Source organism: Pogonomyrmex barbatus, unplaced genomic scaffold, assembly GCF_055798465.1.
Source record: "Pogonomyrmex barbatus isolate J1 unplaced genomic scaffold, ASM5579846v1 scaffold22, whole genome shotgun sequence".
In the NCBI taxonomy this organism is placed as follows: Eukaryota; Metazoa; Arthropoda; class Insecta; order Hymenoptera; family Formicidae; genus Pogonomyrmex; species Pogonomyrmex barbatus.
In genome coordinates this window covers 1,800,692-1,822,185 of record NW_028297119.1, presented here as the reverse complement: position 1 = coordinate 1,822,185, position 21,494 = coordinate 1,800,692, and the positions used below count along the sequence as shown (strand labels likewise).

The 21,494-nt window shown below is 38.2% G+C and overlaps 1 protein-coding gene across 1 annotated transcript in view; it reads right to left on the bottom strand.

Annotated features, from left to right (window-relative positions):
* Window positions 1-265: 265 nt before the first annotated feature.
* Window positions 266-21,494, bottom strand: part of LOC105433559 (uncharacterized) — a 30,899-nt gene continuing 9,670 nt past the window's right edge. The window contains exons 2-3 of the mRNA XM_089078338.1: window positions 2,915-3,084; window positions 266-1,264 (exon numbers count right to left, since the gene is read on the bottom strand). Coding sequence (XP_088934464.1) covers window positions 932-1,264; window positions 2,915-3,084 — 503 coding nt within the window. The 3' untranslated portion in view covers window positions 266-931. The remainder of the gene's footprint in view (window positions 1,265-2,914; window positions 3,085-21,494) is intronic.

Sequence of the window (21,494 nt, the reverse complement as noted above, 5' to 3'; positions counted from 1 at the left end):
TAAATAAATCTTCTTCACATTTTGCGTATAAATATATTATGATAAAAGTATTAAAAAAAAATATTTTGTTCTTTTAATATTTTATAATATTTTGTAACATTATTCTAATATTTCAAAATTTCTTTATTTTCTTATTCAAACAACATATATTATTTTAACTTAATTATACATTTATATTATTTTTATATCATATTTTTTATATTATTATAATTATTATATATTTTGTACAACTAATATTTCAAAAAGTATTTAATTTTTAATTTTTTCGATATTTTTATACGCAGAATGTTAAAAAAAAACAAATAGATTAGCGTGAAAACATTGTGATTTTTTTCTTAAAATATAAAAGGTTTATTATATATTTTGAAGACAATAGTGTTTAGAAACAAACAAAGATAAACTGATCATAAGAGGTCTTTTGTGCAAAAAATTAAATTAATGTTTTTATAAAACATATTTCTTCCTTCAATTATTTAATTTATAAATATTTCAAACGAACGAATCATATATGATTAATCTTACATCGCTCAAAAATATTTATCTATCCAAATTTCTTCTCAAATTTAAACGAGCTTTACTTCGAGATACTTTAAATATGTCAGACGCAATAATTAAATATCTTGATTCATCCTAAACATCTGTCAGCCTCTTTATATAATGCATCAACATGTCTGATTGATACATCATATACGAGTACGAAATTTCGTCATGGATGTATCGTTAAACATTTTCTCGGAAAATGAATTTCCAACAAATTGACGGATGATTGTCATTTGTATTTCCTTTGACGAAAACGTACTCATCCCGCAGCAAGGCATATTATCTCAAACATCATCAGATTAGGGTAGGATAGGATTTGTAGGAACGAAGACGGTAAGAAAGACATTCTCTTGGTCACATTTCGACCATCAGGACATGCTTGCGGCATCTCCTAATAAGCGGCTGCTTGATGGTGAATGAGCTGATTGAAATGATGACCAAGATGATGCGGCGGTGTTGGACCAGGCAGAGGCCCTGGTTGAGGTCCGACTGTCGGTGCCTGACAAACGTACCACTCCGCCACCTCCGTTCCACGAGTCGAGGGATCGATGGTTCGACTTGTAGGTGGAAGATTGGTTGTTGTCGTTGTCGGGACAACTGGAGGTGGCTGGGGCGATTCCGTGTTACCAGTCACCGACAGGCTACCCCCGCTGCTGCTACTCTCTTCTCCCTCGCTCTCGTATCCTCCTCCTACTTTACCTTCAGTTAAGGTCAATCCATGTACCTGGAAAGAGAATAACGTCGAAAGGGATATAATTGCACTAGCCTGCCTCATGTATCTGGAAAGAAAAGAATGGGATAGATTGGATTATCTCTGTGCGCAAGTAAACCGATAGAGTGGGCCACACTAAATAGAAAAATCCTACTGTTTTGCGCGATTTTTGCCATAATTAATGTATTATTAATTATTAAATAATATATAAATATTCGCGAATAAACATTTATTCATGCAAAAGGACAACAAAGCGTTACGCTCACGATTGCTAGGTACGTAAATAAAAATATTTGGAGATATGCTCTACAATATCCAGTTTATAGTGCATATTTTCAAACATTTCGCATTTCTTACAACTGTAACTCAGCGCACATAAAGCTGAGCTGTGGATGCATGTTTATTCGCAGATTTTTATAAATTAATATTTCATTAATTATTTTAAACTTCGCAAAATTATATAAGACTTTTCTGCTCGGCTAAACTCATTCTATTTGTTCAGTTGAAAGGTGATATCTTTCTTATCGAACATAACATTTTTTATAATACGTCAATAATAATTATACAAAATATATAAAATAATTTCGCAAGAGTCATCGTATGACGTTATATCGTTAAAAATTACTTAGTATTATCTTCTCGAAAGTTAAAAAGACGTGCGTTTTTTGGTATATCTTCATACATAATATACAGAACATATTTCTGATTTATACAGTATGTTTCGTAGGTGACTCGTAACGGACGTTGGAAGACTTGAAGTCGATCGTCGAGATATCGAGAGCGAGATCACGAGGATCAGCAGAAAGAGTAGCACCTTCGTCTGATCTAAGAAATCCAGAATGAAAGCAACGGGGATCAAGGATCCGTTTCCATCTCTCTGGTCCTTCCTTCATAATTCAGTGAGCAAATCTCGACGACTGCCTTCCGCGAATCACGTCTGCGAAAACTGTGGAACAGCGAAAGCGTTCCCGGTGAAGCTGACCTATCACGCGTGTATCTCGGAAGTTGGGTTTTGTACGGTTCTCTACTTCTCCTTCTATCTTTCCGTGCCGAGATAATTTCTTATTAAGATTCCGTGATCGTTCATGTGAAAAAAATCATGTTGTAGTTTTAGGAACAGCGCGCGGTTTTGTTTCATTATTTATTTAATCTTCAGCGGCTAAGCAAATCTATGAACAGAACAGAAGTCTAAATTTTAACACGAATGGAATATGATTAAGATCTACGCGATTGATCGCCAGCTCAGAAACCACGAGTACTTTCGATATCGCGTCATTTAGTTTATTTCATAGTTTATTTATTTAGTTTAATATCAATTAATTTTTGCTGTTTTGAAAAATATACAAAATATTTCATCATTAATTTTTATATTAAATTATTTACACATCAATATAATTTAGTTTAATCGAAGATTTTTGCTAATAATATATATTTATATTTTTTTGACGTTCTTTTTCATATTTTTATCATAAAATGACAATATATTCTGACAATGCGTATTTTATTAAAAAATGTATCCAAAATTGAATTTTGGATACATTTGAAAGCCACATTGCAAAACAAAGCAACCCAAATGTATAAACGATAGAATCGAATTCCTAGTAGTGCATTCTCATTTGTCTGCCAAGCTATTTTCATGATTAACTCGTATTGGATTCGTACCTTCATATGTTTGCGTAGCGAGCTGGGATGAGTGTAAGACTTGTCACACCCTGAGACTCGACAATTGTAAGGCTTATCGGAGGTATGAACGTGGCTGTGCTTCTTTCGATCGCTACTGTTCGCAAACCTCCTCTCACAGCCGCTGTACTCGCATCTGAAAGGCTTCTCTCCTGAAAAAAGAAATTATAACAACACAGGGTCAATAATATCCCATCCAATGTATTATATATATGTATGTTCGAAAAAAATTCTCGTGTAACATAAAACACAAAATCAAGGGAGAATTATCAACAGCGATGGACTTAGATTTTTTTTCTGAAACGCATATAATTCACGTATATACTCTAATGACTAGAAATAAATAATATCAAAAGTAATTGGAGGTAATCATTATTAATCAGCCCTTGTCGTGTTATGAATGCATTAGGAAGACGGTTATTCACGATTACATAGGTGTTAGTAATTAAAGAACGATTACGCAAGCGCGTTACAAAGAGTCTCATCTTGATCTCTGTATATCTTGATGAGTGGCGGCGGAACTCCTCTCGATGGCTTCTCTTAGCTTAGGGTGTGAGAAGGGAAGAGAGAGATATCGAAAGATAAGGTCCCCTGCACACGAATGGCCGCCGTTGTGTCGGGACGCAACGAGATCGCGTGGCGTGACTCTTATTTATTTCCAACGGAAGTTGACTGGAATATATTTTACCGTGTCGGTCCACACCCCCGTATTCTACTCCCTTTTCCGGAGCTTCCTCCTGGCGTTGCTCTCTCGAGAAGAGCGGAGACGCGCGAACAGGAAGCGCGAACTTGGCGGATTTTTTTATGGGAAAAATGGCTACTCTCACTCGCGCTCTCACCCTTGGCTGAGTTGCGGGGACGAATCGCGGCTAGAATTGGGAATATGTGTTACCAAAACGCATAAAGCACTGAGATGAGTATTAAGGGGTATAGTTTGGCAAGCAAGATCGGATTTGCGACACTCAAAATGAAAGAATTCAAAGCTTAGAGAGAGAGCTTTCTCCCTCTTCTTAGAAATCTTTAATAATAAAAAGACCTTAGAAATGTTAAAAATATTTAGGAAATATTATAAATATAAAATATAATATTTAAAAGAACATTAAAATTTTTCATTGTATTTTTTTTATTAATCATTCATTTGATGACAAATTCTGCATAAATTAAGACAAAGGACAAATTATCAAATAGATTCTTATTTAAAGCAAACATCGCTTACTTTGCGATAAAGACGGTTTACAAGCGTGAAAACTATAACTAATCGTTTTTAACGGATAAGATGAATTCACTAAATTTTTATGCATAGCTATCTTACATGTTAAAAATGTGATAAGATTACGATATGAGATTACGATAAAAGTACGATTGTAGAAGCGACCCATCATCATGATACAGATTATATTTAAGTTATTCGGACATTGCCGGTCCGAGCATCCATGGCATGGGCGTCATATACAAGTAGGCGTCTTAAATATTTATGAAGTCATGGAGATAACGGTTTCACGCACACCGGCGTCACCTCTTATCTTGCGACACTGCAATTTCGTTTCTTTATTCGCCACCGGAAAGATTTCAATTATCGGACTTTACGACATTTTTGTTATCTCGATCGCAAAGGCGTATCCTCCATCGAGATATTGCGTCTTACCGTATGCAAGATATTTTTTTTTCGCAACGATGTGAATATTTATGAATTGACTTATACATATTCGTAAGGAAAGATAAGCTATCAAGCCCGGGTTCGCAATATTTTGTTAAATAATTTGAATGTTTGGCTCTTTTTTATGATTCGCGCGAGCAAACGACGACGTGCATAGCGAACGTAGTGATCACGTCTTAATCCGTCTCCCTTTGCTCCGCAAAAGAGTCGACTCGATTTCAATTTTTTTTTTGTTATGGCTTGTCTCCACCCATCGATTCACACCTTCTCCAGGATTCAACCTCCCCCCCTCTCCGCCCCGATCGAAAGGGGCACACGTATACTCGCACGGCCGATATGTGCCATCGTCGTCTGGTTAGCCAACAGCTCGCATAAAAGGAGTACGTCTGGAGCGATGAGGAAGGGGCGAGGGTGCCTCGGCACTCCTATCCAAAACAGAACGATTAATAACTTTTCAAATCTGTCCCCGGCAGGGTCGTGAGTCGGGGTACCGCGCTTCGGTAGCGCGCGCGTTGGCAAATAAATAGCAGATAAATAAAAGCCGCGCGTCTCTCCTACGTCATGCATTCTGTCGTGCGCGCAGGGTTGCGTGTGCAGATGGCAACAATATGCTGTGAAATATTGCCGGTGGTCGATGTGTGCCACCGCCGCGATACGCACACACAGATATGCGTGCATACACGTTACACGCGCGCATTCACACATGTGTAGCATACGCTAGTGTCAGCGCGAAACCATGATCGCTAGTGGTTGAATATAGGGTGTCCCAAAAACGTTGCTGTTAGCTGCAATAATCATCGATTGTGTGTTTTAGAATTGATTTTTTTTTTTAATTAAAATATCGAGACACCACTAGTTAGTCATCGTAAACAATTAAAAATAAAATCCTTTTCACAAAACACATCTTTTTTGAGACGCAATTAGATAGACAAAAATTCGTTATTTATTAAATGTTAATTAAATTTGAGTAAATTTTATTTATGCGAAATTTTAATTGGATATTTCAATAATTTTTATTAAGGTACTTAACTTAATTTTTCAAAATTCTTTTTAAATCACAATTGGCATCGAATTAACGAAACATTTTTCATTAAGATTATGTTTCGTACTTTCAAAACATCCTGTGTATACGACAATGCGAATTTTCATGCACGCATTTTGTTCACTGTACCTATGTACATATACTTCGAAGATAATTGTCGTTGTCATGAATACATATATGATACTCATATATATGTACACAGTCACAATATACATTCGCATAGGGACGCATACATATGCGTAAGATGTAGTTAGTGACGGGTCTGATTGTGTCGACCATCACATTCGCATTTTCGAACACACGCATCTGTGTATATGCGTAAATATATGTGTGCGCGCGTATGCGTGTGTTTGAAATTCATGGTGCACCAGGTTACACCGTGGTATAGTACAGCCAAAAGGGGAACATAGTTCGAGGCAGTTCCCGAAGGGCAGTACAGGCACCATGTTATGACTTTCAGAATGGAGAGGCACAATGGCCCAGATCCGCGCCGGATAAAATAGTTATTATAATCGTTTTGGCTACGGCTGGAATCGAAGAGCAATACACGCGCGAGCTTGTGCGTGTGTGTGTGTGTGTGTGTGTGTGTGTGTGTGTGTGTGTGTGTGTGTGTGTGTGTGTGTGTGTGTGTGTGTGTGTGTATATATAATATACTGGCGTCATGGAGGAATGTGCGGGTTCGATGGCTAGATTTAGACCGTGAGTCTGTACTTTATCTATCGGAGGATGGAGTACTTAAAACAGAAGATGCATCTTTTACTTGTTAAATCATAAAAATATTGATTTTAATCTATGTAAATTATAAAAATCAAACAATTACTATCGCACATTTGTTGTATATAATTTTAAACAATTATTTAAAATATATTTATATTTATATGGAGACTGCACAAATTTGAAGTTTAAATAATCAGAGATGCTGATATTGTATATTGTTAATTATTCGTTCCTTGATCATATTTTATGCATTTTTTTTTATTTTTATAGAAATTATTTTTATCTTCAATTTTCAATAAAATTATTTTTTAAAAATCGTTGATTGATGTATTTCCACATGCTATTTCTAATTTTGTTATATTTCGTTTCGTGAAATACCTAGAGTAACGTATTTCCAGGAAGGATTTTAAGTTAGGATAACAAATTTTCATTTTCTATAATGGTCAAAGTCGCCTGATCGGAAGTGTTTTCAGCTCAAAAAGGTGACTGAAAAACCAGTATAGAATCTCATCTTTTCTTGATGCACCTTCGAGGAAGACTCATTGATTCCATTTTTTGGAAAAATCGGTGTGTTGGGTGATATATGGGCGTATGCCATTCTCTATGGGCCCAAACTTGCAGCCTCACCATCTTTCTTTCATCTTTCTCTCGTCATCTCTCTTCCGTACATGAATCTAGCACGGATAATGGATGATTTTCGCGGCTATTGTATTCGTGGAGGACACCAGTCTTGGGACCACCGGACATTGTTGCAAACCTTACCGGATCGAGAAAACCATCCTCCCCACTTTTACGGCGACCTTTCAACCGCGCTCTTCTTCCACATTCTCGTTTCCATTTTTCGAAGCCCCTCGAGTGGATAATTTTCTTGTTATACGTTCGGCATTAGGAAATATTGGAGGTTCTCTCGTCGAACGTATATCGATTTCAGTCATCGCGATCGACCAAAGAGATATGAAAGTCGCAGCTAAATCGTTGTGACTTGATCTTACTACGGTTTAGGATCACAAGATATCGAATCTATTCGTGTGCTCAAGGCACTTCGTGTCTTGCACAAATAATCTGTGATCAGTAAAATGTCAATTTTTTTGCTTTTTCTGCGGCGTGCTGTTTGCCGTTTATTTTCCGCCGAGCAATTCGAAAGAGACGGTGAGGGGTTCAGAGATTGGTGATTTTTTTCCTACGTCAGGAAGGGATCGAAAACGAGGAAGTGTGAATAATAAACATTGTGATTTAAAGAGCGTTGGGTGGAACATTCGGGAAGAATTAAAATCTCGAAACGCGCCACAGGAAGGTGATTTCATCAGTGGCGTTTGTCGTGAGAGATTGAAACTAGCCGCGTACGTTAATCATCGTCCATCGATGCATTTGTTCAGATAGGACGAGATTCAAAAAAAAAAGAAAAAAAACCGTTGTTTCGTTGTGCACTTCCGAGATTGCAGAACCGAATGGTCGAGATCCAGCATCAATCTCTGATTACTTCTATCATTTCGGATCAGGAGTCCCGATGGCGATTTGTTTGCGTAGTACCTGCTGTGTTTGTGTACCCACCAATTTGTTCACGATACTACGGGATCACGACGGGATGAAATCCCGGATCTGTATTGGCGAGAGAAAACATTTCCTCTTTCCGCACGAGCGCTTGGTTGCGAGGAGGAAGACGGACGTTCGGGATGCTCCTGCGAAAACGCAACTGGACTTTTTTTGCCAAGGTGGTCGTGCGCGCGGAAGAGCTGGAGAACGAGGGGAAGGAATCAGTCTGAGGGAAAAGAGCACAGAGAACGATGCAGGAAAAAAAGAACCGCAGATCCGTGGGTAAACGTAACTACCGGTTGATGCGCCGATCATTCCGCCATGTTGGTTTTGAAAGGGAGAGCGCCATCGGCAGATGTTTCTTTGCCGAAGTAATTCGAGTGTTTGCTCGTTCCCTCACTTCTCCTCTCGCGTCTTACTCTCTCTTCCTCTTGTTCGCTTGCTTTAATGCTATCTTCTTCATCATGCCCCACGAGAGCCTCCATAATATATCCACCTCTCGACGTCTATTGGAAAGCACGTTAGGCCACTACCTCCAGATCGCGTTAGGATAAGATAATAGTTGACCCAAATAACATTCTGACGATCCAAGCAGATCTCGCTTCCATCTAAGTCGTCTCAGAAATTATCACACCGCTCCAGATTTGTTTATATATCTGATCCTTTACTGGTATGATAGCACAGTGAAAAGCGTTTATCTTTTGTTGTTCCCTCTATAATCTATCTATTCACTCGTACCATAAGAAATATTCATCGTCTCTAATTAATGGTGGGAAAAATTTAGTGACTATATGTTCAACAACCAGAAGCTTTCGAGTTCCTTCGGTATGATATTTGTTCAGTTTTTACCGAGAATCGCTGGTCAACCGGACCGCCCTTCATCCTTGATCCGGTCCCCGTGCATCCTTATCGTCGCTATCTTGATATTTCGTCGTGACTCCTCGAAAATTCGGTAGCCCAGAAGAGTCCCCGCACGTAGGTGCAGTTTAGAGTCGTATATCCTGGTTATCTGAGCCTGAGGATGCTACCGTCGCCAGAACCTCTCACGGACGCACGTTGAACCATACGCACACATACACTTCCAGAATGCGGAGAACTGGTGTCGCATCGGGGTTTACATGACGTTTATACGTGTTTATGTAAACGCCGCCAGGTCCAGCGCGCGCACACGTGTTGCTGCTGTGGTTGCTGCTGTCGCTGACAACCAATCTCTCTCCCAGCTTCCCTCGTCGCTCGTCGCACGACCTGCGCGATCTGACCACCTCTTTCACTATCTTTCTTTCCCTTTCTCTTTTTCTCTATTTCGCCCGTTGTAATCCGGGGTAGAGATCAAGCTCTGAGATTTTCAGAAACTACTGGCATAAAAGATAGGGGCGCCAGAGGCTCGGTATGCCCGGTTGTTCGTCTAGAATTACCAGGGTCGGTATCCGGCCGAGCTATCACTTCCAAGGAAACCGGTACGAGGACACAATCGGTATAGTTCTCACAGCATTCTTCGCGGCATTTTTGTAGGTTCAGCTTCGAGAGCGACATAACTGCTGAATAAGTTGTCAGATATCGGATAATACGACCGTTTCGTGCGGCTAATTATCCTGGCATTTATATTAAAAATTTCTTTTTCCTTGATATAATTTTTAGAAATGATAATACGACAATTTATAGCATTGGTCATTAGATTGATTAATTATAATCGATATTTTTTGCAAATAAAATGTGTGCATATTTCTGCAAATAAAATATTTTTTTAGAGCGGTTCGATTGACATCCTAACATGGAAAAATTTTTCGCATGTAAAACATATGGTATTTTTTTTATGGAAGATGGCATTTTTTATGGTTAACACGTGTGTATATAGTTGTCACACTACGGACTATCTTTTGCACCCATCTGACCCATAATTGTATATCTTCGCTACGAGAAGAAATCGTGTTTCTGCATTCGCGTACGCATCTCTGAAAATCATTCGACCGTCCATAAACCTTTTGTACGACGTTCATTTTTTAGAAATTAATATTGCCAGTATAGATGTTTTCTTGCTTTAGAAAGCAAGAGAAATTCAATTTTGCGATAATTTAATACAAAATACAAAATATTTTTCATCTCGCTCTATAATTATTATTATTTTTTTTTACGCTCGCTTAATTCCGTCGAGAAATAATATTGAAAAGTTAATATCAAGGAAAATCGAAATTTTTTTTCTTATATTCATTATTGACTTAACTTAATTTACTATACTTAACTATGTAATATAATTTTTCCTATATAGTTAGTTATTTTATATGATATAATTCCACTTAACTGAGAATAATAAATCGAAAAGATTCTGACTTGCGTGGTTTTTCTATACATGATTTGTAAAGTAGGATACTCGCCGTCGTTCGAGTACCCTTAAGAGGGATCAAAGATCCTCATTGAGGCGAAAAGTACACACGCGCCCTTATCCCTTACTTCGAGAGCTACTGAAAATATCGTCAACTTTTGCGCGGTGACACTCTTAGGAGCAAACAGACGCCGGTCCGACATGCTTCAGCACGGTTTGAGATTTTAAAAGGAAAACGAAAATAGGCTCCAGTGGGCTTACGCGCAGGACAGAATTCAGCGGTGCATTGTTATAGCTTTGTACACCGGTGCTAAACGGCACCGCAGAAGGCAGGAGGAAGGAGGAAATGTATATGTATAGATGCACGCGGTCGCGACAGGGCTTGTTAGAGATCCATTGTCCGAGATCTGGAAGCTTTTCCACGTCGAATCCGCCGATGAATCCCAAAGGCGCTTTCCGCGGCGGCCTTGAACCTCAAACTTGTAATATTTCCACACAGCCGAGGAAATGAGAAGGCGAGAGAATCTCTCGAAGGAACGAAAAAGAAAATAAAGAGAAAGAACGTTCGGCCGAAGAGAAATATCGAGGGATTAACATATTTTGGATTTTGAGTGGATCAGGATCAATTGTATTTCGAATAATACTATATATGTATAACACACAAATACAATGTTTTGTATATATATATATATATATATATATATATATATATATATACATATATATATATATATATATATATACATTTCTACTTTTAGGTATTGCGCCTTCTATTTTAGCCTTCTTTCTTTCCTGTCCGATAGTATTTCAGACTATTTGTACCTCTGGGCTATTCTTCACAACATCCCGTGCTCTTTTGTATCATGGTGTTTAATATACCGCCTTTTTCTTTTTCGAGAACACCTCCGTCATTCTTAAGGATCGATTTTTGCGGCTGGGTAAATCAGCGGTGAGAGTGTTTTAGCTACATCGTTCTGTACAACTTTCACTTATTCAATCGTAGAAGGAAAAAATTCGAGCAAGCATTTCAGTAACGCGCGAAGAAAAAACAACTTCTCAGAAAAGTTTCGATTTGCTCTCGTCTGCATTCTCGCATCTCACCCTTCCTTCTTTTTTTTCGTGGATAGTCCTGCCAAGTACCCTCGCACAGGCGTCGAGAAGGAAGTTCATGATTTACGTACGGACAGGATTAAGTGGGGAAACCTCGCGCGACGGATACTTGAGAGAATATAAGAACGAGGGGATGGCAGAGGAAAGGGAGAATACTGAAGAAAGAGCAAGTAAGAAGATACATTAACCTTGCTGCGGTAACGGCAAGTAATCTTGGAGGAATTTCATTAGATGCCATATAAAAAAAAAGATTTCTTCTCAATCGCACGAACAATTCTTTCCCGTTTATCAAATTATTCCTATTGTTAAATTAATATAAATAATATTGATAAACTAAATAAAACTAAATAAAGAGACGAAAATAAAAGAATAAAAGTTTCTTCATTTCTTTCCACATTTTCAAAATATTTCTTTATATATTGAAATAATAGATTCTTTTTCATTTGTTAAGTTTATTTAATATTTCAAAATTATGTTGTAAAATTAAATAACCTGCATCTCAGCAAAAATTAACATTAATGTTTCTGTCAGCATGACAAGCTTGCATTAAAGAATATTATTCTAGGGTTGCAAAATCACTGAGGAAATCATGTACACATGATTTATCGTGCGGTAATCAGGGCAGTTTAAACAATGTTACGCGAGTACGAGGAATGCCGAGTTAAACACACTTTAGTCACGGTTAATTTGGTTAGCCGACGTTTAGTCATTAATAGACGCTGGCGCGGGATCGATCGGTATTTATTGACGGTCGATGATTCGACAGTTTCTCGCGTCGATACATTATGTATCATCGATGGATCTTTCATCTACTCCCTCCCCTCAAACGAGACGGAATGTCTTCAGGGAGAGAGATCTCTCTCGGACAGGACGAGGCACTCTCTTCAAAGCCCGCTCTCGTGTGTGGGCCAGTTTTAGGTTTATTAATGAACGGCACCGATCTCTCTTTCTCTCTCGTCTAGCGATTAGACATGAGGCGTGGCAGAAAGATCGCTAAATCAGATCATCGAAGTGAGTCGCAGGTATATTACGCCCAGTCTATCAGACGGACACAACTGCACGACAACGTTGCAGTTCTCTTCAAAGTATCTAATTTCGAAGACCGAAATGTTTTCCGCGTTCTATTATACGAAAAGCATATAGGTCATATGAATTACAATTCGTGTAAATTTCTCGAAATATTGTAGAAAAAGAGAGAATCGAAGTTATCTCGAAATATTCCTAATATAAAGAGATCACTCAAGAAGTAATAAAACTGGTTTTATATTATACAGATATCTAAAGATAGTCGCAATTAATGGTCCACACAAATTGCTTTTTTTATTATAATAAATTATATGAATTTATATGCATATGTGCGTAATAGTTATGTCACGGCAGCGTTATGTTGCGGCCGATGGAAAAATGAATTTCCGGAAGCGGGCGCCGAAACCGTCTCGACGTTAATACGACTGCGGTGCGCCATGCAAATTTATTTGCGAATCGTGACGGCCGCGCGCGGGGGTGAGAAATGAGAACGAGAACAGAAAGAGAGAGAGAGAGAGAGAGAGAGAAAGAGAGCGGAGGGAAAAAGGATCTGCGAGAGGGTGGACGGTGGGGACATCGAGTGGCTGAAGGTGGAACGGGAGGAGAGGGTGGAGAGGAAGAGGACCGGGAGAGAACATAATGTTTCCCACAGCGCGTGGAGTTGTATATTTTACGATATGGCGAGCAATTTGACATCTCGCGCGAGGTATAATTCACGCCCGTGCAGTCCGCGCGCGCGTGTGTATGCATGAATCCCTTCCCCCTCCTCCCCACGCGGCCGGATCGCGCGTCGCAAGGATCGGGACGTGCACACGCGAATGTGTGCATCGAACGCGCGCGCGAGCGTGCACATGAGGAATCGCCCCACGCACGCGTGCACGCCGCGCGGGACAGGTACCGCGTTGCGTCCGAGCGCATCGAAACCATTAGAGAGGCAGGGGCTCTTCGTAAATATAACGCAGACCGGCGAAACTTACCTCTCTCCGAATACACGGATGGTACGAACGTATACATATGCACCGAGAGCGAGAGGAGAGATGCGAAAGAAATGAAAAGTAGAGGATGGAAAAAAAGGAGAGGTAGGATGAAACGCGAGCGAGCGAGCGAGAGAGAGAGAGAGAGAGAGAGAGAGAGAGGGGGGGGGGGGAGAGACGGCGAAGGGGGAAGAGGAGAGAACAACTTTTACGGCCTATCATCTAATATACACAACGCGCACGCTTGACCCTTCCTCTTTTATTTTATATTTCATTATTGTATTATCAACGAACTTCATGGTTTTCCATGCCGCAAGTTTACGCACTCGTTTTAAGCACGCAATTAGATCTTTATGTTAAATGCTTTGCAATTTTTTTTTTCTCTCTTTTATACGGTTATTTCGTACAGTTTCTGTAGACACATGTCTTTCTCTCTGGTAACATTTGTTTCCTTACAGTTCCATATTTCCTCTTTCTCTTTCTTGTACGAAATTTCGTATTTTATACATATAATTCTTATTCGCACAATCATCCACATGCGTATGCTGACGCAGACCTCTTTTTTATCGCTGATACGCCGTTAGCGTGCATGCACGTCGTTTCACGGTGCGATTTTATTTATTGAGACTTTTCACACTCACGTCTCGCAAAGATAATTTTGTTAGATTTGCGTAAAAACTTTGGTAACACGTTTTTGCGATAGCGATGATCGATAGGCTGCAGTAAATCTTCAAGCAGATACACATGGGACAATAGAGAATGTTTTTCCACACGCAATTTTCGTGCATTTCATCGTTTGGTTACATAAAAATCATAATGTACATTGTGCACATTGTAATATTTGAAATTATCATTCATTCTTTCAGTATTTGAACATGTAAAGGCAATTACCAAATAATTCTTTGTTTTTTTAGTAAAGATTTAGTCATTATTTAACAAAACATAAGGTTATAAATTGCCTTTTCTCTTATAACTAACATTATAATTGACGCTGACAATTTTATAAATTTATTTGTTTATATTTAAAAGTTATAACTTCATTCTGCATGATACATACAGGTATCAAAATTAATATTATTAAAACCTTGACATTGTTCAATAAATATTACATTTCTGAGCACAAAGTTTTGCATTATTAAGTAGCAATTAAATACACTACAGAAAGTCAAACAAATCTATGTGTATACGATACGAACACTATTGTGAATAAAATATTGCCATCTGTCCATTTATTATTTGAGAATATCGTTGAAATTATTTTTATACAACAGATTACATATTATGTATTCTATGTTGAGTAACTTTTGATGATGAAGCAATTGTATATTCAATCAAACGATCTGTGATACATAGCAATACAATTGTAGGACGTAAATTTGTATTATTATACTGCACTTAATACATGACATTTAGCATCGTTGCACAATTACACAATTACACAATTGCACAATTTACAGTTATTACTCTTATAATGTTGCTATATAAATTTTCACAATATTGATTTCATCTTTTTTCATCAAGAAAAAATTTATCGTATTCCTACGACAAGAAAAGTTTGGTAAATAATTTTATTCGCATGTGTTTGATACGGAAATGATTTCACTTTTTTTTTAAGAGAAATGCTCACTTATGAATTATTCTAATCTCAATTCGTCAGAATTTCTTATGAGAAAATTATAACGTGTCACACGGAACCCTGATAATTTCCATGGCCAAAGGTACACGGCATCGGATTACGAAATTAAATTACAATATGGAATGGGGCTGGTGTGCCTTGACGTCAAAACGGCCTGAGACATGTATCCGTATGATTTTTGACGTGGCCCTTTAGGTCAATCCCCGACATGAGTCCGTGGGACAGAAGGTTTGCTCTTGCCAGTAGATTAAAGAAGAAATTCGAAGTATTCATATACCTATCGGCTGTATACAAAAAGATTTACACCTATTTACAGTGATAAACGAAATATAAGGATCGTTTTATCCATTTAAAAGGATCATTTACACGAAATTGATGAATTTCCGAATAAAATTTATTTTAAATATACTGTGACATGTGCCATTATACAGTAATGTATCTTTTAATATTATTATATAACAAAAGCTAGATTCTTATATTTTTTGATAAAAATCTTAGACCGAATGACAAACGTGAAAGAGACAGGATATCCGCCGATAAATCGCACACGCATTGCCAGCATTAGCAAATGTGTGTTGACTGAGTCTTGGCTTCCTTCCATTTCATGAAAAGAGAAAAATTGCCAACGAATCGAGTTCTATATTGACTGCATATATGATCAATGTGATCTCGAAGAATAGATTTGCACAGGTACCAATAGCAGTTGTCTTGAAAAAATTGAATTACCGTGGAAATTTCATTTCTATGAAGATGAAAAATCGAGCGAGTCTCTATTACACGTACGAGTTACGAAATCATTTATTCGCGAGGGCTGTTAACGAAACGAAACGGTGACAAATTCGCGCGACAATAGGAAGTCGATCTTGCGGCGCGAAGTTGGAGTCTCACGATCAGGAACCGGAGGCACAAGGTGGACACGTGGTTACCATGGGTATACGTGAACGCGTCCCTACATCTGCCCGCACTAACGACCTATGTAAATGTTCTATCTGTTATCCTTGTCTCTTATCATCTTTTCTCTTTCCTCCTCCTCCTCCTCCTCCTCTTCTTCCTCCTCCTCCTCCTCCTTCTCCTCCACCTACTCCTCCTGTATCTTCTCGACGATGACGACGACGACGACGACGACGACGACGACGACGACGACGACGATTCCACTGTGGACGAAATGGCAGAGAGATACAAAGTGGGAGTGAACAAGCGAGAGAGGGAAAGAGCGTTACGAGGAAGAAACGAGAAGACCGCGAGAGGGAAGAGAATACTCGAAGAGAAGAAGAAGAAGAAGACCCAGCATTCCAGAGCCCGGTCTCGACCCGCGACCCTCGCCCCCTAAATCATCCACCGCAGCTAGGCCGCAATTCCGTTTTGTTTTCTCCGCTCCTCTGCTCGTTCCTCCTTTTTTCCTCCCTCCGCGTTTCTCTCATTTTTTTTATTTATATCCCCTCCCTTTTTCGACCTTTTCTACCGGACCACGGAGACAACCGACCGAACCTCCGCCTCCTCCTCCTTCTCCTTCGTCTTCTTCTTCTACATCCGCCAATGTTCCTCCGGCGCGTTCTGACGGGAGAGAACTGTGGGAAAAACGTCGTAGACCTGCGCGACCCGTTACGAGGGTGACGGGCCATGGTAATGAGCCCTTCGTGAAGATTCGACTTGATCTCTGACTCGGTCGACATATCATTTGCGAAGAGATCGCATCAGCTTTCGCAAAATTTTGATGCTCGGTAGCATTAGATAAGTTGGGAAAAATTAGTCCTAAACTAAGTATTCGAATTGATATCAATGATGGTCAGTAATGATTCTCTAAATCTTTTGTTCAATTTCAACTCTTCTCTTACAAATTGAAATATATTATTAAGTATTATTTTTATATGTTTATATTATAAAAATTAATTACCATAATAAAATCCTAAAATAACTTTAATCACTGTAATCAGAAGGCAATGGTATAAATAAGATTATAGAATGTAATAGTAGAAAAAAATTGAATTGCAGAGGAAGCGGAGAAAGCTAATTAGTTAACGTAGACGGTTAATTAGTAATAAAAAAACCCGTATTTATTTTATAAATGCGCAAAGATAAATTTTTTTTATACGCACAACTGCGTCAAATATTGATTTTAAATTTTAAATAAACAATTTACGCTCAATCGAAATTATTGGAACATATTCTCCTTTTTGCCATGTAAATTCTACATTTCAGATTCATAATATTATACTATACCGATCCAAATGTGTCCCAGAGCCGAAAATATATTAGATCTCCGGGCAGCAACGCAACCCACGAAAAAAAAGAGATGTTTACCATGACTTCGTCGTACGTATTTGGCAAACTCCTGATGATTTCCGATCGTATGACGAACAAGGAGCATTTCACGATTACACGCGGCACCGTCGGTTTTACGCGTTTGCCGCTCGTCGACACGCAACAAGGCGAGCTACGCGCGCGCGCGCGCGCGCGCACGCCCTGACACCGACGCCGGCATTTAAACCGCACGAAAGTATAATGTTACGGACACTCGATATTTTCTCGATGATCGTCATTGTACGACGGCGTCTTTAACGTACACGGCACGGACCGGAGGAGGAGCACGCCGGTATTATTTCGACGAGGGCTACCGTACCAATGACGGCAGCCAGCGGCGAAACTCGGAGTGATTTACCCCGTCTTCGGTTACCCGTTTCCATTGATGCGCAACAAGAAGCGCGTCGTGAGATGCCCCGCTCCCATATAAAGTGCCATCTACTAGTGCCTTCCGTTAAGGATCATAGAACCGCAAGCAGGTTTAATGACCGCGCTTGCACACGGTTTGATCCTCCGGCACTTATTGCGACATAAAGTCGAGAATTGAATCCGGGAGATTCCTGAGATAATTGAACACGCGGATGTCCCAAATATATTTCTCACTTTCTTCCTATACTACGGATTCTTACTTGCTAATATTACTTGCTTACTTACTAATGCTAATTTGTTTAACTTAAATTTACACGCCTTTTTCTACGCGTAAATATTTCTTGTAATGAATTTTTAAGTCTGACTCTGTTGATATGAAATTCATTTGAAGATAAATTAGATAAATTAGATAAATTAGATTAATTTCTTTGTTTTAAAAGAAATTTTTAAGTTATTAATCTATTGCGTTTCCAAAATTATAAATTAAAGAAAAATTATTTAAATATCGATAAAAAGATTTGCAGGTAGAAATAAATATAGAGAAAATTATTTTAATAAAGAGAAAAATCATACGTACATTAATTTTTTTTTAATATATCAAATAGTCATGAAAGAGAAATATGTATAATCTAGAAATTTAATTTTTAATTAATTACAAGTAAACTATTTCTTATATAAATATGATGATTTTACATTAGTAAAATGAACTTTCTCTCATCTTTGAAACTTCGCATTAATATCGAGAATTAATAAAATAAATCCATATATAAAAGAACTAAGCTAAAGTTAAATAATTTATTTATATATACATATATATATATATATATATATATATATATATATATATATATATATACATATATAAAAGAGAAGAAAAATATTTTCGTCCAATCAAGGCAAATTTGAAATAAATTCGAGCGCTGGATGTTGTATTGGATATCAACCTTCTGAAATCTTAATAAATCAATGTCAGTATGTAATCGCTCAGTCGAATACCACGTGCCCACGAGTGAAGTATTTAATCCGAAAAATATACGCATTCCGCGGTATTCAGCGCTTTGCGTTAAACGATAAATTCGATTCCGATTAGACCAGCACCGCGATCGAAAAAATATCACGTGCGAGCGCGAAGGCGCCAATAAAAACGCCGGGGAGCTGCGGATTTTTTCAGGAATGGCAACATTAGCCCGCGGACGTGTGGCTACAAACAGAATAATATACAGTCGCTTAGCGGCGCGCTTAATGCCCCCGTACTATTTTATAACAGCGCCAGTTCGTCCGGCCCGCGAGCCGTACCTTCCAATCTATATCCAGTCGAAGAACGGAAAGGCGAGACGGGGAATGGACGGGGGCGAGGGAGGGTGGTGGTGATGGTAGTGGTGATGATGATGATGGTGGTGGTGGTGGTGGTGGTGGTGGTGGTGGTGGTGGTGGTGGTGGTGGTGGTGGTGGTGGCAGTAAGAACAGAATGAAAAGAAGCGTTTATTCCGAACAGAAGAGCGGAGCGGAGTTATTTTCTTGTCGAACAGCTCATCCCCCGGTGGAAGATAACCAGAAATGTTTGATTTCTTTTAGCGCTTTCCGCACGCGGAATATCTCATCTCGCTTTTGCACCTACGCATTTACGTCAACTGGCGCGAAGCCGCGCGCTCCCGGTTGAGGGAGCACCTTGAAAAATTTTAGAATGCACGATCGTAATTTATCCGGGAGGAAAGACATACACTACATTTGCGCCGATCGAATTCATCGAAGGCAATGCGAGGGTATCTTCCATAATTATTTTCGTAACGATAATAGAGAGGAGAGGAGAAAGAAAAAGAGAGAGAGAGAGGCGAGAGAGAGAGAGAGAGAGAGAGAGAGAGAGAGAAGGAGGGGGAGAGCTAGTTTGAAACGCAGGATATTCTTAGCGTTTCAAATGTCTTTTTCGTGACATTCCACGCAGCGTCGTTCCTGCACACAACGCATGTAAGTGTGTAAATGTAATGAATCCTATACGTTTCCTTGTGAACGTCGTAATCGGAAATCCAAGAAGTTCGTCGCTCAATCAGTCGTCCTTTATCGCGCATTGTTTAATTGTGAGGAAATTACTTATCTATTATTTGCTGGGTAATCGCGTGTTACGTGATTGATTTACAACGATCCTCGGGAGGGGACGCGACTAGCATCGGTAGAAAGTAATAGGTATGTTAATGAGTGTTAATATTGCCGAGAACCATTCATGATGAAGGTAGACGCTTTTAATTGCTGCGAATGTATGTCGCGAACATTTCATCGCAAACAAGATGCGACAGTTTGAGTCTTGGTAGCCGCGACATAAACTTCAGTTAGCAATTATTGCCTGCTTCCAAAAGAGTTTTCCTTAAATTGTAATGTTAATAAAAATTTTGTTTATCGTGTTACGAATTTCTGAAAGTACGTAAATGTGTACACGAGTATTCTAATTCAATTCCAATGATATAAATAGAGCTAAATGGATTCAATAACCATTAATTTGGAGAATCTACTCGACGACAACTAATAATAATGAAATAGTTTAACATGGAGAGAAAATAATCTCACACAAAATTAAAAGCCAAACTTTAAAACAGCATAAGCATCAGATGGAGAATGAATAAGAAAAAGAATAGAACTAATTATGTAGTTAGGTAATAAGTTTAATTGCTGTAATAATAAACGACGTTAAATTACTGGCATTAAATAGACACGAGACCTAAATAGTGGAAGCAATTTTGCGCATGCATCAGCGAGCGTTCATAGTTTAGGAAATGCAATGCCTCATTATTTTTTCAGCTGAACGCTTAAGAGACCAGCCATTACCAGTGCTCGCCAAAGAGTAGGTACGCGTGTTTCAAAGATAATTAACTGGTCTTATTTTTGAAGAAGCCATTCACGTGCCACGAGTCCTATACACACACTAAAGATATATCTACCTTTTCTGTCTATATATATATATATATATTTTATATATATATCCTATATATATTCTATATATATATATATATATATATATATATATATATAGATAGATAGATAGAATCCAGATATATATACATATATGCTTCGCTATCCGAATATTGACAACATCAATTTAACGAACGCATTGCGGTTTTCTGTGTTTAATAGTGGTATTTGGTTTTCATCGTTCAAACCGATTCAATTGTTCCGATCTTTATTGGCTATCTGTCAACATCGAGACACGGCTATTAATCGTATCAACGCTCGTTTCCGGCGAACCAGAGACAGACTTTATAAGCGTAAACACATTGTCCTGCAATATTTAATAATCTAGTTATTAGAATGAATGTATCTATATAGAATGAATACATTTGATTATTTGTAGGCTTTCAAAATTTTAAAAATCAGTTAAAGGATAAGCAAAGTGAAAGAACCAATATTTAAAATATCTTTTCAATATAAAATATTAATCAATAAAATTTGTTCAACGCAAATATCAAAATTTTAAAAATAAAAAAATTTAGTGCGCGTCATTATATTTCGTTTAAGAACATTCTACAATTATTAATTCACAATTATTAATAATAATAATAATAAAGAGAAAAAAATATACATATATAAAAATTATCGTTACAATTACTTTAAAATTCTATATGCATTTCTCAAGTTAAGGATTTTATTATTTTAAAATACACGCCAGCGATTCGAATTTTGTCAATAAAATAAACATGTTAATCGTTACCTATGTGCTATTTTTATTTTTCTAAGCTTTTATACACGCGTGGGAAATAAGTTATACAATTTTTATAGATCGTCGCGAACTAAATTGATGGGTTAAGAACGCGTTTTCGGCACCCTTGCTGGACTATATAACCGAGATCGTTAGAACTTTCATAGGTGAGAGAATGCCGGGGGCTACGAC